Source organism: Oreochromis niloticus, linkage group LG20 (assembly GCF_001858045.2).
Source record: "Oreochromis niloticus isolate F11D_XX linkage group LG20, O_niloticus_UMD_NMBU, whole genome shotgun sequence".
Classification (NCBI taxonomy): domain Eukaryota; kingdom Metazoa; phylum Chordata; class Actinopteri; order Cichliformes; family Cichlidae; genus Oreochromis; species Oreochromis niloticus.
The window spans coordinates 12,688,918-12,704,615 of NC_031984.2; the positions used below are offsets into that span (position 1 = coordinate 12,688,918).

Below are 15,698 nucleotides of genomic sequence, written 5' to 3' on the forward strand. Positions count from 1 at the left end.
CATGCAGTACTGTGAATGCACTCACCATCTGTGCTGGCATCATCCTCCAGTAAGATCTCTGTGAGCAGGGCAGCAGGAGCTGTGTGTAAGACACTGTGGACTGTCCTGAGGAGAGCGGACCAGGCCTCATTATGAAACACTATGATCACACTGGTGGTCGGGAGGCCAGGACAACGCCAAAACGTCTGTTCCAAACAGCTGTCAGAGCCAAACTGAAAGTTAACCCGTACTAGATTTTTAACAAGGGGTACAGTACTGTGCAAAAATACTCAAGTCACACACATAGAAATACAGTATGTAAGGGAAAAAGAGAGTTTGTGTAATTTTAACTTGAAAGTCAATATTTGGTATGACCACCTTTATTCTTCAACACAGCCTGAACTCACTTAGGCAAGCTTTCTTGTCATTTCTTTAAGTAGTCTTTAGAAATAGTTCTCCAGGCTTCTTAAAGGACATTCAAAGCTCTTCTTTAAATGTTGGTTGCCTTTTGTTCCATTTTCTGTCAAGATAACAGATGACTGCTTCACTAATATTGAATATTAGTGAAGCAGTCATGACCCAGAGACCACTGATAGGGTTCCACTCTGTTTTTCTATCCAGGTATACCTCTACTGTACTGATAGTGTGTATGGGATCATTGTCATGCTGAAAAATGAAGCAATTTCCTATGAGATGCTTTAATGTGGTATTACATGGTGGATCAAAATCTGACGGTGCATTTCTACGTTCATAATTCCATCAATTTTGACAAGATCCCCAACACCACTAGCGTGAATGGACCCCAAACCATTACAGAGACTAAACCATGTTTTGTACTGTTCATGACTGCAGACACTCACTGTTGTGTGAGTGTGTGTCTGCTCTGCTGAAAAAAATAACCAGTGCGGTTATTCACTTTAGAGCTCGTGTGTCTTTGCCCAGATCACAGTGGAGGGAGATACAATCACTGACAAACTGGTTAAACTGGTTTTTCTTAATCCATTTTACTTTCACTTTATGGTCTTTGCCATTTGCTCCTTGTGCCCTGGGATCTTGGAGAGGCCTCTGAAGGTGAGGCTTGAGCTCCTCTTTACTGTAAAGTCCAGGAGAACAGCTGAGACCTGAAGAATCTGGGAACATGCTATTATGCTCAAGGATGAGTCCTTGAGTCTCCCCAGACTTACCAAAGGGAGGTGTGGTGGTTGTGCAGGGGCTTTGTAAATGATGTAGTATAAAATGAACAGCAAACTCAAAAAGCAGGTGATCGCTAACTTTACTGATCGGGTGAATTGATGGCTGAAGAAGCACATGATGAGCACAAGGAAGTTCTGACATTAAACAGAACAGAAAGAAATGAGAGAAAACACTAAAATTCTTTAAGAAAGCAATTAAATAAAGTTTTACTTACTTACTAATTCATAAAGAAAAGCATTTATTGCTGGCAAATGTGCTGAATGGTCTTTAAATAAAACCCACCAGCATGATTTTTTTTGTTATAGTACACTGTTAAAAAAAAATCCTAGAAAAAAAGTAATATTCCGGCAGCTGGGGCGCCAAAATAGTACTATAAAATAACAGAAAATAACTTTCTCATAAAAATACGGTTATTTTCAGTAATGGTAAATGGACTGGTTCTTATATAGCGCTTTTCTACTCTTCTGAGCACTCAAAGCGCTTTACACAACTTGTGCATTCACCCATTCACACGCATTCGCACAAGCACATTTGTCTAAGTGCTTCTTTTAGCTAACATTCACACACATTCATACTCCGATGGATGCATCGGAGAGCAATTTGGGGTTAGTATCTTGCCCAAGGATATTTGGCATGCAGACTAGAGGAAGCCAGGAATCGAACCACCAACCTTCCGATCAATAGGTGACCTGCTCTACCACCTGAGCAGGTCACCTGAGCTACAGCCACCCCAATACAACAAACAATACAGTTTGTTGCCCTAATTTTACATGGGATTTTGCCTTTTTCAAGTGCTTTTAAACATTAAATTAGGAACATGTTAATGTGATTAAACAATGAAATTAACTATAAACAAGGTCAATGAATGTGGCAATATGAATAATAATACTTAAATGTACAGAAATATACAGTTAACAGTTGGTTTAAATAATAATGGATTGCATGCCCTGGGACAGAGGTGAGGCTGCCATATCGCACCATCGGCCCCTCTGGCCATCACCAGTAGGTGGTAGGCGGTAGGTGAAGTGTCTTGACCAAGGACACAACGACCGAGCGTGTCCAAGCCGGGGCTCGAACCGGCAACCTTCTGATTACAAGGCGAACTGCCAACTCTTGAGCCACGATCACTCAAGTAGGAATAATAATTATTATTATTTAATGAAAAAAAAGTTTATGAGAATCATTTTATATATTTTTCCATAGCACTACATTTGAATTTAACAGTTCAATCTTTCAAATAACGGACAAATATTTGTGACATCATGATAGATTTGTGAATGTATTTTAACAATCTAAATATGCATATGTACAGACAAATACATTTAAAAAACAAGAAAATTATGTTTTATTACATTACAGTGATTTTACGTTAATTTACATTTGAAATGTGAAATCACAGTCTATTTATGTAAATTTAATGATATTCTAGAAGAACAGAACAAAACTGTAAAATACACAGTAAAATACTTTTATATTAGGATTTTTTTTTACAGTGTAAGTATATTATTAAACTCAATTTCCATGTATATACCAGACTTCATATGACATTTATTTTCATCTATGATTGAGTAAGAAGTGTTTACAAATAATATAAAAAAAATATATGTGAAAATGATGATCTACAGAACAATTACCGCAGTTAACACAATGTTTCTATTGTAAATTCTAATCAGCACTTACACATTACCCATATCCCTATATGGGTCTAAGTGCTGAACCCACAGAACAAAGGATACACTTTATTGTTTTTTGAATGTGTAATCTGGCCGGTTGTATGAACCATTAAATCAATCAAAAAGAACAACAACTGCTCAAACCGGTTTATCGTTTGGAAGAGATGTTTTATTTATTCCACAGCTTTCACGTGTCTGACAGGGTGTTTTCTTCACTTAGCCTGTTAATTGTCTTTAATTTTCTATTCTTTTTACTTGGATTTTTACTGTTTTCACACTTTTCTTGTATCCTTTTTATCTTTTACTGCAAGAGGTTTTTTTTATATTGTGTATAAAATTAGATCACAAACACAGTTTAAATAACATTATACAGCAAATATTCTATTTTTGCATAACATGCATGCAGTGTATAACAATGCATTATTAGAAATAAGCATTTCTAACCTTTACGATATCAAAGGTGAAGCTGTTAGTCTGAAAGTGAGTTATAAAGACATTGAGTTGTAAATTGTTACTTTTTCTACATGGGGTTTTACCCATTAATCAATGGCTTTTAAAATTTTGTTGATATATACAGCAAAACCTCTTATTTTTAGTTTTATTTCATCTGGGAACTGGCTGTTCAGCTACAGTTAATGCTTAAATGCCTTCAGGTTATCTGGACCAAATATTTACAGATCACTAACTACTTCTGACTTCCTGACATTGTTTTGTATGCCAGGCGGTTTAAATTATTTGTGTGAAATGTTAAATGTGTGACAGCCCACACAGATTTCAGTTATAGAGTTATTTATAAAGTGTAGAACAGTGAATTTGAACCCTTACAAACCCTTAGAAATTAAATTTACTGGTGCTTTTGAGATAAATCAGTATTGATGCTTAAATTAAAAAGAAATACTTCATAACGTTAGCGAAACACAATTTTATAATCACTATCTGTTTTGCTTTTTCTAACTGAACATTTTATGCCAATATGATTACAGATTTTTTCTTTGTAATGATGTGAATCCAACAGATATGCGACAGCTCTAACTCGCACCAGTCATCTTTGAAATCTAGCAAGTTATTTATCATTAAGTTAGTTGCGGGTAGGCGGGGCTTGTTGCCATGGTTATGTGTAAACGGAAAGTTTTGGTTTATTTACAGGGATTTTTGTCTCTGCTGTGTCTCTACGGCAGGTTCGGGCAGACAAACTGTGCAACGTTATGGCCTTTTTTGGTTTGACATACCTGGGTTATCAGAACCCGATAGGCGATAGAATGATACTGAATCCCCGGGAACCGTCTAATCGTAACGGTAAGGAGAGCTTTGCTTTCGCTTATGTGAACAATAGGTCTGAAAGCGGGGCTCGGTTGTCTTTTGGCCTTGAGTTACCTAAAGGTTTAGCCACGTGGAAAATTGGCTCATAATTTCAAAACTCTTCAAAAAGAATAAAAGATAGCAGTCTGTATTTGGAGTTGATGGTGTAGACATTTGCAACTAATTTATTAATACCTAATTTATTTTCACAATCTTTTGACTTTTTATTTGGTCAGTAAAATATAATTAAATTACACTCAGTAATTTGATCTTCCCTTTGCCTTCAGAACTGCCTTTATTCAACAAGGTGCTGGAAATATTCCTCAGAGATTTTGGTCCATATTGATATGATGGCGTCACACAGTTGCTGCACATCCCTGATGTGTATCCATCACATCCCAAAAGTTGCTCTATTAGATTGATTGCAGAAGCAGGCAAATTAATATTATCCTTTAGGGCCCTTGACAAGCTTTATTAGACCATATTTAGTTGTAACAGCAGTGGTAACATATCTCATTACAGATGGCAACAGCAACATCAAAGCCGGGATGCCACCTTCTCTTCAAGAACAACCGAGACCCCTCAGATGTATAGAGGACTGCCAACTTTCCGACCAGCCCCTTCCCCACAGCACTGACATACACAATGGGAGCCATGAGAGATGCAAAGCGATGATCAAGCGGCTTCAAACACCCAGATGTGAGTAAATATAACAGATGTGAATGTTGATGAGTAAACAGCTGCATCAAACAATGAGAGCCTTGGTTTCCTCTGTTCTCCAGCTCCAAACCAGCTCTACTTGGTGCCTCTGACGGAGAGCCAGAGGTATGGATGGATGGTGTCCAAGAACCCTGAGCCATGGACGCTAGTCAGAAGGTTTCCCCAAAAGAACAGCGAGATGACCAAGTATGTAACATTTTCAAATCAAATATTTTTTTATTTTTTACAACATATGAATGAACTTGTTTTTATTACTTTCACAGGTTTGTTAAAGAAATGTTAAAGACGGACCCGAACTTCAGCCTGTTATGAAAACTTGTGCAGTAAAGCAAATTCCCTCACACATAAAAACATGATGTGAAAATGTGAAATTAAACTGACAACATGCACACTTTTAGAGTTTTTTTTTTTTTTTTTTTTTTTGCCTCATGCAATAGTGTTAAGCCTATTTTTGTAAGTGAGTGTGCTCTCTTTTTTTTTTTTTTACATTTAAGTAATTCTTTGAATGACATGTACAGTATTAAGCCTTTGTAGAAAGTTACTGCTCAGCCAGTTTTTGGAGGTGTAAAAATGTTGGAGGGTCGGAGGTAGGAGAAAAACAAAAGGGTATTTCAGTCTTAAAGTCGTTAAAGCAAGGAAAAACAGGATTTGCTTTACTCCATAGTAAGGTACAGTAGGGCCATTGTTGCATCACTAACAATAAGGGTCCTTACATCTCAGATCATTGAATTTTTAGAACATTTTCTGGGCAACTATCTCTGATTTGTGTCATAATCTTGTGTTTAAATCATCTGGACACAGCAACTTTTCCTTGAAGACTATTCATTTCAGATGAGTTACTAGTTTTTTTCAATACATTTAATATTTTTTTCTGTGTTTATTTTTACTTGTTGAATTTTAATGCGTCTTAGTATTTTTTAAACTCAGTATGACTTATCTGACCCTTCCAGGCCAATGTGCATGCATATGAAGTGGGTGTGAAAAATGAAAAAAATATGCATATATTTTACAAAGTTATTGTCTCAGTTTTAATTTGATTACAGTTTGGAAACTATTTGGATATTTTTTCTATTCAGATCTGCTGATATTGTTGTTTCTGTGGTATAACTTATGTGTCATATTTGCTAAATCCAGCACGAAAGTTGAATGAAAAGAGCATTTCCAGAATTTTTATCACTAAAAAAACCTTTTTCAAAAAATGTTTTGCATGTTTTAGTTTGCATTATTGTGAAATACAACTATATCCAATTTACAGATTGTCACTAGTCATTTTTTGCATTGTTAATTTCTTTTTTTTTTTTAATTATTGTGCGCTCAAATATGGAACTTTACAAGACTACTTGCATATTTGTTCCACATTTTACTGGCAAATGCATTTTCTGATATTTTTTATATATCTGTCCCAAATTATAGGTCATGTTTAATTTTTATGGTAAGAAAGAACAGCAAAAATTTCAGGCTTTTGGTCTTTGAGGTAATCAAAAATCAAAAATATATATTTATCTTGAAAAGTATTTGATATATAAAGCTAAAATTTTGCAGCAGTTTTATAAATTTAGAATCACAAAATCTTTAGGCAAAACAGAGGTCTAGCAGAAGGCACACAATTATTTGAGATGTAATAAACGAACACAATTCTCTTTATTATTTTTTTGACAATCTTGAATAAAGTCAGCGCTCTGCATTTGACTTATTTAGCTAGAAATAGACAACATTAGCTGTACAGATTACAAGTTGTACTATTTTTCTACTGTTTAATGCAAGCTGGCCTACTCTGACAATGTGACATGATCAGAAATGTGACTTAAATGGGCATTGCAATTAAAAACTCCCATCGGGAACCCAGAAATTCCAACTTCTCACCATTATAGTCACCATTAGAGTCACTTTGGTGATTCTTGTATTACCTCCTTACACAGAGGATACACTGGAGCATCTTTTTTGAATGGAAAAGAGATCATGCCAGTTAACAGTTCGTTTTTCATTCCATGCCATGACGTGCTGATCTGTTTTAAAACTTCCAAAACAACTTACATTAAACTCACACCTGATATTCTTGTGATGTCATTGCCTAGTATGAAAAAAGTTACATAATTATATAATAATTTTAAAATGATTAACGTGAATTGAAGTTTTACCAAAATTCATGTATTAGTTGTGTTCATTCCTGTATTGCATTATTTAATATTTCCATTAATTAAGTCATACAAAGCCTTTAAAAAAGGCATCTAATTTCACCTTTTTAGGCAGTTTTTTCTCTTTAAAGTACCAACCTTGGCAACGAATTTAGATTTTTTTCACCAGTGGTTCTCATTTACATGGCATTAAAACAGCCCCATAAGAAGACAGAGAGAAAAGATTTAAGATGTGGTTTTTGGGTTTCACCACAGCAAAACCATGTCAGCAACATCCCCTTTGTTAAGGAGCCATGTGTAAGTGCAGTGATTCCTAAAATAATCAAATTATAACTATTACAATTACTTTTAGAGTTGAGATGCTCATGGGAATTAAGGTTGGTTACTAACAGTTAAAAAAAAATATAATTAAGTTTGAAAGTACATATTTAAATTTAAGTCATAAAACAAAAGCAGTGTGTAAGCAGTGTTTGTAGACTGAGAAAGTAAGTCTACAAAGGTTTCAGCTCTGTTACACCAGGTGAGGGATTCTGTCAGTTCTGTGCTGGAATCTGGGAATATAAACATATGTTTGAGCGAATTTAATCTCTTATATATTCACCTCATAAAGTATACATGACCGCAAGTTCACAAGTTGCAGTAACTGATCCTGAAACCCAGTCCTTGAAGACTTCCTGTTTGGCACTGGAAATCAAAACTGCCAACTAGTATGTGATGACACGAGGCTTCCAATTTCCTATTTGTCTGAAATATATTTGCCTCCTCCTGAAGCAGTGAAATCAGTATAGTATGGGCTGACACTGGGATCCTTCAGCTGAACGATAACGGTTTGTTCCCTGGCATCTAATCGTGTCACCATTTACTTCGTTGAGAAACACAAAACATAAAAAGATTTCCCTTCCCGTTTATACTCAGGTCAGCTAGTTTCTGTGTTTGTGCTATGAATGGTTTCTCCTGTCTCTTCATGCTCATTTGTTGGCTGTTATACATGCTGATGCTATTATGACTGCCTCAAAGGCCACAACAAAGAATGGAGTCACACCACCCACTGAATAGGGATTACCAAAGGTTTATTAAACTTAGTAATAATCATGGTTCATGTAAGGCTGTATCAGTGGTGCAAAGCCATGAATGGATACGTTGGCAGATGTATGTTTAGAAAATGAATGAAGGTAATAAGTCAAACAAAACAAAACAAACAGGGTTGCCATTGCATGGAGGCGGTGCAAACACTGTTAGAAAAGGAGTAGTTGGACTGAAGACAGGGTGAGGTCTCAAAAGGTGGGGTTCAAATATCCCTGGCTAGGTGTGGAGGGCCAGGTTTTCCAGGAAATTGCTGCCACACACACACACACACACACACACACACACACAGCTAACCTTGCACAAAAGCCTGTGGCCATAACAGATACCAGCAGTTAGAAATCGGTAATATCCATCCAGTTGTTTCCCCTTATCCAATTTGAGGTCAATGAATCTGACCCTCAAAGGTCAGAGGGGCTGGAGCTTATCCCAGCTGCCATAGGGTAAGTGGCAGGGTACACCTTGGCCAGTCTCTAAAAGGGCTAACACAGTGAGACAGACAACCATTCACATTCATACCTATGGTCAATCTAGGTGAACCAATTAACCCCACTTACTGCATGTCTTTAGACTGTAGGAGGAAGCTGAAATACATGTAAACTCCACACAGTAAGGCCCTGAACAGAAGGTGGATTTGAAAACAGGAAAGACTTGCTGGGAGGTAAAAGCACTAACCGTTACGCCACTGTGCTGCCCACAGCAGCTATTATATGCTGATAATGTTGGTGCACTGATCATCAGGAGTCTTTTTTCATGTTTCCTGCTGCTGTTGCCCTTTACCTTTGAGAATACCTTGGTTTGACGGCTTGTTTCCTACACATAAAAATGATGGATTTAAGGTCTCCCTACATAAAAAATGTGATCTAAAACCCTTTTTTCTTACAAAAAAAAAGTATCTCAGTTGAATTTAGTTTTATTTATATATCACAAAGGTCACCTTAAGGTGTTTTATATTGTAAAGACCCTACAATAATAGAGAAAAAAACCCCCACAATTAGACAGCACCCTACGAGCAAGCACTTGGTGACAGTGGAAAAGAAAAACTCCCTTTTAACAGGAAAACACCTCTGGCAGAATAAGGTTTAGGGACGCTAAGACTACTGGAGGTTTCTATAAAGCAAAGATAATACTTGAGTCACATTCAGCATCAGGAGCAAAAATACAGTCACACAAAACAGCCATTGATTTTTTTTTATTTTTTTCTTCAAGGGGAAATGTTATTTTTCTCTTTGTCATAGTCCTCAACTCTTCTCGTCCTTCAAAACTTTGCAAAAAACAAAACAAAACAACAAAAAAACACTCCCCTTTTCAACTCTTCCAACTCAGGGAAAAATACAAATAAAACAAAAACAAATACGGAAGGATTCATCAGGCCTGAGCAAAAACACTGTTTCAGTAGTATGGGGACAAACCTTCCTCCCCTCTCCTCTTCCCCTCCCCTCCCAAAAACATCCCAAGAGTTAACAATCAACACAAGTCTATGGACAGCCAATAGAAATAGAATACATACAATGAACATCTTTATAATAAACTCAAGTGCATTCTATAAACTCTTTGCTTTATACGAATCACTCTTCATTGGTCACAGTTCATGTGATAGTTGGTGATCTCCGTTGCATTACTGTCCTCTAGACGCGAGCCCGAGTATCATTGCACAGGAAGGACCAAAAGCACAAGGCTGCGTGAGCTGGCTTTGGTACAAACGTGATCAACTGTTGGTTGCCACTGCTAAGTGTGAGGGAAGAGCTGAGTCAGGGCTGATCCTACAAATTAACAGAAAGCTGCGCCCGGGGGAACCAAGACCTTTGCAACGATGAGAAAGTTAACGTAAAAAATAATAATGATAATAATAATAATAATAATAATGATGTCGACAAGCCCTTGTCCCTCTCTCTCTCTCTCTGTCCGAACATTAGCGGTTCAGGCAGGGAAAGCAAGCACACTTCCCGTTTAGTGTTAATCTGTGATTTGTTTTATGTCAACTTAAGGCAATCAGACTCAGCAATCAGTGCTTTCATTTTCCGCTGAGGCGGGTGTAATAGGAGAGAAAATATGTGTAGGCCTACCAACTCGACCTTGTCCTCTTTAAACAGCGTAACACGAGGGATGCTGTTTGTTACCACTGAGAACTTTAACGTGTGTGGAGGTCACCAAAAAGCCTGGCTGAGATTTACAATACTGCAGTAGTGGCATGAATTTAAAAAAACAAAGGCAAAAAAAAAAAAGCACAGTGATTCATCTGTAAATGTGTGTGTGTTTACTGCTATGCTTATGTGAGCATACACCACTTGGGCTCTGCTGCAAAGGCAGCTAATGGTTATTACTTACTATACATGATCACACCTATTGTCAGCTTAAAAATACTGTACTGTACATCAGGACTGAACAGCAGAACTCGTTGGCTGCAGTTGATCAGTTGGTACCAGTGAGCTGGAGCTTTACGACTGGCATTTTACAAGAAAGCGTGCTGGTCTTTGATCCTCTTCATCGGAATGGAGTCATCATATTAAGCATAATAATTAACCAGAATCATCATAATAATAACAACATTAAGAATATACAAATGATGGATACAGAAGTGATACAAAATACCCTACGCTGAAAACGAACAAAAATGAAAACAAGATACCACAATCAGACATGCTTCAAAGCAGTTATGTTTGGCAAGAAAGCAGTTTCATTGTATCATAAAAACCTCACAGTGAAAATAGTTATGCCCCTTCAGGATTACAAAGCACAGTATTCAGTTAAAATCAATATATATTTATTTCCTTCATCTATTTCTTCTTCATAGAAGAATCAGGCTGTGCGATACCAATGCATTGAAATCCAAAGTTTCTCCCCCTCCCCCCCGAAGGCTCTGGAACGGGTCTCGGATTTAAGTTCCTTCATTTCCATCTGTACCGAAACAATACCTGTCTGAAAGGGAAGGAGCAGTCGATGGCGGTGTACTGTCACGGCTGCTCACCGGCTGCTCAAGCTCTAAGGAACCAATCGGACATGAAGTGAGGATGAAGAGGGGCCAAATCCTGGCTGGCTCTACTTTTACCGCTCAGGTACAACCTTCTGATAACATCCTTAGTCGTCTTTAGTCAGTTTTAAGTTAACCTAATTTAGTGATTGAGGTCAGCGTTTGAATTTAGGGTTCGTGATCTGCTCTTTGCTGCCTGAATGACAGACGAAATAAATGTTTTGTACATATTCTAAAAAAGGGAGGGAGGAGCCTTTGTGGCCAGCAGTTGGGCAGAAAGACGGAGGGTTCAGGCCCTCTGCTTAAAATAACAGAGGCGGTGATCGTTGCTGACTCTATGAGAACATATCCACACGTCTTGCCTTGCTTTTAGTAAATACTTTAGTCTTTGGTCAATATATTCCTCCTCAGTTTATACATATATTCATACACACACAAATATGCATGTACATACACACTTAAAAAAACGTGTAATAAACTGGATATTTGTGCCCGTATGTTTCCACACTTTTTCATGAAGGACCCTTTTTGCACAAAACATCGAGATCGAAATAAATAATTAATGCAGAAACAAAACATGAGTACCTGTTTGTAATTCATGTGAAATTTAAAAAAAAATACAGAATAAGAAAACAAACGAACAAAAAGACCCAAAGTAAAATAAAAAAGTAGCCGTATGTACAGCATTAATCTTCTTTTGACACAGGCTAAAAGGCGTTTTAAATAAACAGACTTTGCATCTTTCAAGAAGCCTGAGAGAGAGGCTAGACATGAGAAAAACACGTGTCCTTCGACATGTACGGGGGCCAAAACGGCCGTCAAACGAGAACATTTTCCTCTCATCTAGAACACTTTCCGTTTGAAGTCTTCAAAGTTTCTCTTTTTTTTTTTCCTCTTTGCTCGGGATTCAAGTGGTGGCGTCTCTAGTTCTTAGCCGCTCGCTCACACCGCGAGTCCTCGCTCAGTGGTGCCGTGTCCTTGCAGTGGGGGGGTCATCCCAGCATCTGCTGCTGCTGCCGCCGTCTTGGCTGCTAACTGTTGGGCGGTCCATCATTCAGGAAGTAGGTTGTCATTTCGCCTTTACCTTTTACCTTTACGACCCCACGACACTCCAGCACATACCCTTTGCTTACAAGCACCTGATAGAGGTCTGTGGTCACCTGTGAAAAGATTAACACAACGATTTACAAAAGAGCACAATATTTTAAAAGCAGTCACTTCAAACTCTTTGTCTATTTTTGCAGTGACAAACTTTTATTACAAAGCTGACAAAATGAAGTCAAGAAATCTTTAAATTTAAAACTGAATTAAGCAATATTTAATTTAGATCATTTTGATGCTGGTTAAAATGTAAATAATAACACTCATACCACTAAATCTTACCAAAAATATTTTTTTAAAAATCATATGTTAAATGTTGAAACCTGCTTTGAGGCCTGCTTTGTTGTTTTTTAAAAAAAAATTATATTCTGTTTTGTTTTGTTTTTTACATTTAAGACAGTGTCTCAGCTTCCGCTAATAGATGAAAGTTTTAAAACAAATTTTATCTCACTGTTTACAACTTTACAATGCTAGCAGTAGCTTTCGCCAGTTTTTAGGGGAAAAAATCCACTGTCCACAAACACTTCAGCACTAAACTGAAGAGAGACACGGTTAGCAAAAGGCTGCTGAATTTAGAGAAGCACTCAGCAACTAAAAAGCTCAATATCTGCTCAATAGATTTCTTGGCTGTCCGATTGGCCTCCCTTCTGCTGCGGAGCCTGGGGCGGTCTGCTTGCCTCCACCCCGGGGGAAAGGGTCACATCTCTTGGGTCTGGGTGCCGTTTCCCCCTCTGGGGGCGAGGGTACCTGGACCCGGGGTATAGAGTATGTTTGGGGAGCATGTCCATGTATGTCTATCCCTACGTTGGGTGAGTGCTGAATGTTTGTATATGTGTGCATGAGGGTGGGAAAGCATGTTTATGTCTGTGTGTGCCTGTTTGTCTGTGTCTATATGTCAGGTCAGGTCTTAGACTCCACCTCCCTGGGAACTCCCAGGCCCTCCAAAGTGTGGAGGCCTATCTCCCCTCACCACACTCCCTGCCGGTAACTGATGCCCTCAGGGGTCGGTGCGTTGGTGGTTCTTGGTGTCCGGGGCTGGGCGCTCAGGTATGCACCAGCTCACTCCCGGTGGCTACTTGGCGGGGCCTGGTGCCTGTCGCTCGGTCAGGCCTCTTCCGGGGCAAAGGGGCCTCGGGGCCTGCAACTCGGTTCACTCTGGCACAGCTGGCTGCCGGCAGAGCCGGCGGGCACGCTGGTGCAGCCCCCTCTGGCTTCTGCTCCGTGGCTACTGGGTGACCCCTCGTCTGGGGATCTCCTCAGCCCTTCCCAGGAGGGTGGCACGGATGCCCCTCCGGTGGTACTCCTTGGGCTCTCGCACTCTGGGGCCTCTGGATGTCTGGAGCCTGGATCTCCTTCATGCCTGCTTCATGCCCTGGGGGACGGGGCTATGGCCCTCCACACCCTCTAGCAGACCGTTACATGGGGAAACCTTTTGTATACAAGCGCGCTGATCCACACAGGTGTGCACACGGGTGTTCACTGTTCGTAGACATAAACTACACCTTTCTTAGCTGCTACTTCAAAGCACATTGTGCGCTGTCTGTCCTGCGTGCTGCACAGCAACATTCAATATTTAGTATTTACTGCTGTTCACACTTAGCTAGATTAACGTGATGGTGTTGTGTTTAGTATGTTGCTTTGTTTTTTTTGCTTGTTTTCTCTTCTTTTTCTCTCAACAGGTGATCCAGGAGATTTTTTTTTTCTCTTTGTCTTTGTAAGTGCCCTTTCTCACTGTCCCTTTCCCCTTCTGTTTTTCTTTTCCTTCCTCTCTTTCTTTCTCCCTTTCCTATCCCCCAGTCATGTCTGTCCCATCTGTAACAACTGAAAATAAAGTAAATAATAACAACAAAGTTTGATCAAATGGACCAATACGGCAATGCCATGATGATCCATTTGGCAAAATAAATCCATCTGGTATCCTTGTTGGTCTTCAGACAACAATTCTGACGGCTAAAGAACCAAATGGGACAGGCAAAAAAAAAAAAAAAAAAAAAAATTTCTCTCAGAAAAAATGCAAATAGTAAGCTGCTTTGAGTTCCAATTTTTATTTGACTATTGTTAGTTTTGTGAGTTTTTACTTCTTTATTGTTCTAGTATACTGTGATTTTTAATATCATGATATCGAGTCTCTTGCTGTTACTTTACTCTTTCAGTTCTGTGATGTCTCTTGTGTTCTTGTTTGAGCCTTGTCTATTGTCTATTGTTAGCAGAGTAGTCATCTTCCCTGCGTTGTGCCTCCCTCGGTCTCGTTTATGCGTTGCTCCCTTTGTGTTCATGTAGGTCTCTTACATTCTGCTAAGTGCTTGTATTCATATCTCTATTGGTCTTCTTCGGTTATTTCTTATTTTACTTTGAAGTTTTGGTTTCTTTTACTTCCTGTTTGTCCTCTGTGTATAAATCGTCCTGGATGTGTCCTGTATCTGTTACTTATGTGCAGTCCTGCGTTTTTTATTGTTTTAAATTTTTGTTGTTGTTCTGTTTTCATCTTTGTTTCTATATTACTTCATTTCAGTATTAAAGCACACCTGGACATCTTATCTCTAAAGTGGTTTTATTTCACATTTCTACAGCAATCTATAAATGTGCAGATATAAAATATTACCATCAAATCCACCCAGTGATATTCGGTTGCTCCCTAAAAACCTATCTGGGCTGATTTTATTAGTTACACGAAACCTACCTGTATGCGGTCAGGTACACCTGTGCTATCCATACGACTGGCCACATTGACTGTGTTTCCCCAGATATCATATTGAGGTTTCCGTGCTCCAATAACCCCCGCAACCACCGGCCCAATGTTCAGACCTGTCAATTCAAGACAAAAACCAAAAAAAGTTAAACTGCACCAACAAAACCAGCAATGTATGACCACCGTGTTTCCTCCTCTAACTTCCCCTTACCTATCTTCATCTGGAAGTTGTTGAAGGAATGCTCGTTGATATATTTCATCTGCTCTCTCAGTCTCATGGCATAGTCAGCTAGTGCAGTAATATGGGAACGGCCTTCTTTGTCATAGGTGGAATCGTTGAGACCTGACGCCGCCATGTAGGTGGAACCGATGGTCTTGATCTTTTCTAGTTGCCTGTACTTCTCCTCACTGATGATCTGAGAAGTAAGGAGATCACAGATGGTGACTGCGCCTGAGAAACAAATGACGACCACACGCGGCCTTCCGAGACAGACTGAGTTTACCTCGTCAAAGTCTGCGATGATCTCGTTAAGCAGCCGGAGGCACTCCACTCCCTCATTATTGGCCTCCAGCTCCACGTAGAACTCGGAGAAGTTGCTGATGGAGGCGAACATGACGGCTACACACTCACAGGACTGGTAATACAGCTCGTCGTTACGCCGCTCACGTGCCAGGAAGTGAGCAGCTACGTCCTTCGGTAGGATGTTATGGAGGAGGCGACGATTGTAGGCTTGCAGCTCCTCCATCTCCTCCTTCTCCTCTGTGGCCTGGAAATGGAGGTTATTTATTAACTAAATCAGCTCTTATAGACACTGTGATATAATAATATAATAATTAATTTCAATTAACCATAC

At 39.0% G+C, this 15,698-nt stretch overlaps 2 protein-coding genes across 2 annotated transcripts in view; one reads left to right on the plus strand and one right to left on the minus strand.

The window, feature by feature from the left end:
• Positions 1–3,948: 3,948 nt before the first annotated feature.
• On the plus strand, positions 3,949–6,117 carry spmip11 (sperm microtubule inner protein 11). The gene is made up of 4 exons (XM_025901496.1): positions 3,949–4,142; positions 4,668–4,844; positions 4,928–5,051; positions 5,129–6,117. Exons 1-4 carry the CDS (start codon positions 4,052–4,054, stop codon positions 5,175–5,177), a joined length of 441 nt encoding a protein of 146 aa, XP_025757281.1. The 5' UTR covers positions 3,949–4,051; the 3' UTR covers positions 5,178–6,117.
• Positions 6,118–9,260: 3,143 nt separating this feature from the next.
• The window catches only part of adcy6a (adenylate cyclase 6a), a 48,484-nt gene continuing 42,046 nt past the window's right edge, over positions 9,261–15,698 (minus strand). Inside the window, 4 exon segments of the mRNA XM_013275873.3 lie at positions 9,261–12,214; positions 14,836–14,960; positions 15,056–15,260; positions 15,348–15,611. Coding sequence (XP_013131327.2) covers positions 12,086–12,214; positions 14,836–14,960; positions 15,056–15,260; positions 15,348–15,611 — 723 coding nt within the window. The 3' untranslated portion in view covers positions 9,261–12,085.

Bases quoted from the DNA above. Each gene is read 5' to 3' on its own strand.
- spmip11 (XM_025901496.1), top strand. From the start codon at position 4,052: ATGGCCTTTTTTGGTTTGACATACCTGGGTTATCAGAACCCGATAGGC. The intron at 4,143-4,667 runs GTAAGGAGAGCT...ATCTCATTACAG, and splicing joins GGAACCGTCTAATCGTAACG to ATGGCAACAGCAACATCAAA. The intron at 4,845-4,927 runs GTGAGTAAATAT...TCTGTTCTCCAG, and splicing joins GCGGCTTCAAACACCCAGAT to CTCCAAACCAGCTCTACTTG.